Genomic DNA, 586 nt, shown 5'->3' with positions numbered 1-586 from the left:
GGCCATCCTGCGGCCACTGGGTCTAACTTCTTTGAGAGGTATGCTACCGGTCGGGGCCAGGGTCCAAGTCTTTGGGTCAGAACAGCCTTTGCTATGCCTTTGTGTTCGTCTAAGAACAGATGGAAAGGCTTAGAGAGGTCTGGTAGCCCTAGGGCAGGGGCTGACAGGAGGGCCCTTTTTATCTGTAGGAATGCCTTTTCGGCTTCCTCATCCCACCGGAAGGGCTCTTTGTTTTTGGTGGCCGCGTAGAGTGGCTTGGCCATTTCTGCAAAACCTGGGATCCACAATCTGCAGAATCCAGCTGACCCGAGGAAGTCCCGCACCTGTCTCGGAGTTGTAGGCTTTGGGATGCGCAAGACAGTCTCTTTTCGAGCATCCGAGAGCATTCTTTGTCCCTTTTTAATTAGATATCCCAGGTAACCTCGATGTTATTTTGGTCCCTTATTTCCCCTGATTGGCCTCCTGGTTCTGCCTGTGGATGTGGGTCGGGCATGGGGGCCATAGGTTGGGGAAGATATGGAGAAGGGTCTAACAACAGTGTGTCTTGACTGTCCGGGAGGATTGGGGCAATGGGTTTAGTTGGTCT

At 52.9% G+C, this 586-nt stretch overlaps 1 protein-coding gene across 1 annotated transcript in view; it reads right to left on the bottom strand.

Annotated features, from left to right (window-relative positions):
- Positions 1–586, bottom strand: part of LOC115278806 — a 5346-nt gene that overhangs the window by 4370 nt on the left and 390 nt on the right. Inside the window, exon 2 of the mRNA XM_029923297.1 lies at positions 18–421. Within this exon, the coding sequence (XP_029779157.1) occupies positions 18–421 (404 nt within the window). The remainder of the gene's footprint in view (positions 1–17; positions 422–586) is intronic.

This window comes from Suricata suricatta, chromosome 15, assembly GCF_006229205.1.
Source record: "Suricata suricatta isolate VVHF042 chromosome 15, meerkat_22Aug2017_6uvM2_HiC, whole genome shotgun sequence".
Classification (NCBI taxonomy): Eukaryota; Metazoa; Chordata; class Mammalia; order Carnivora; family Herpestidae; genus Suricata; species Suricata suricatta.
This window is presented reverse-complemented; position numbering and strand designations above follow the sequence as displayed.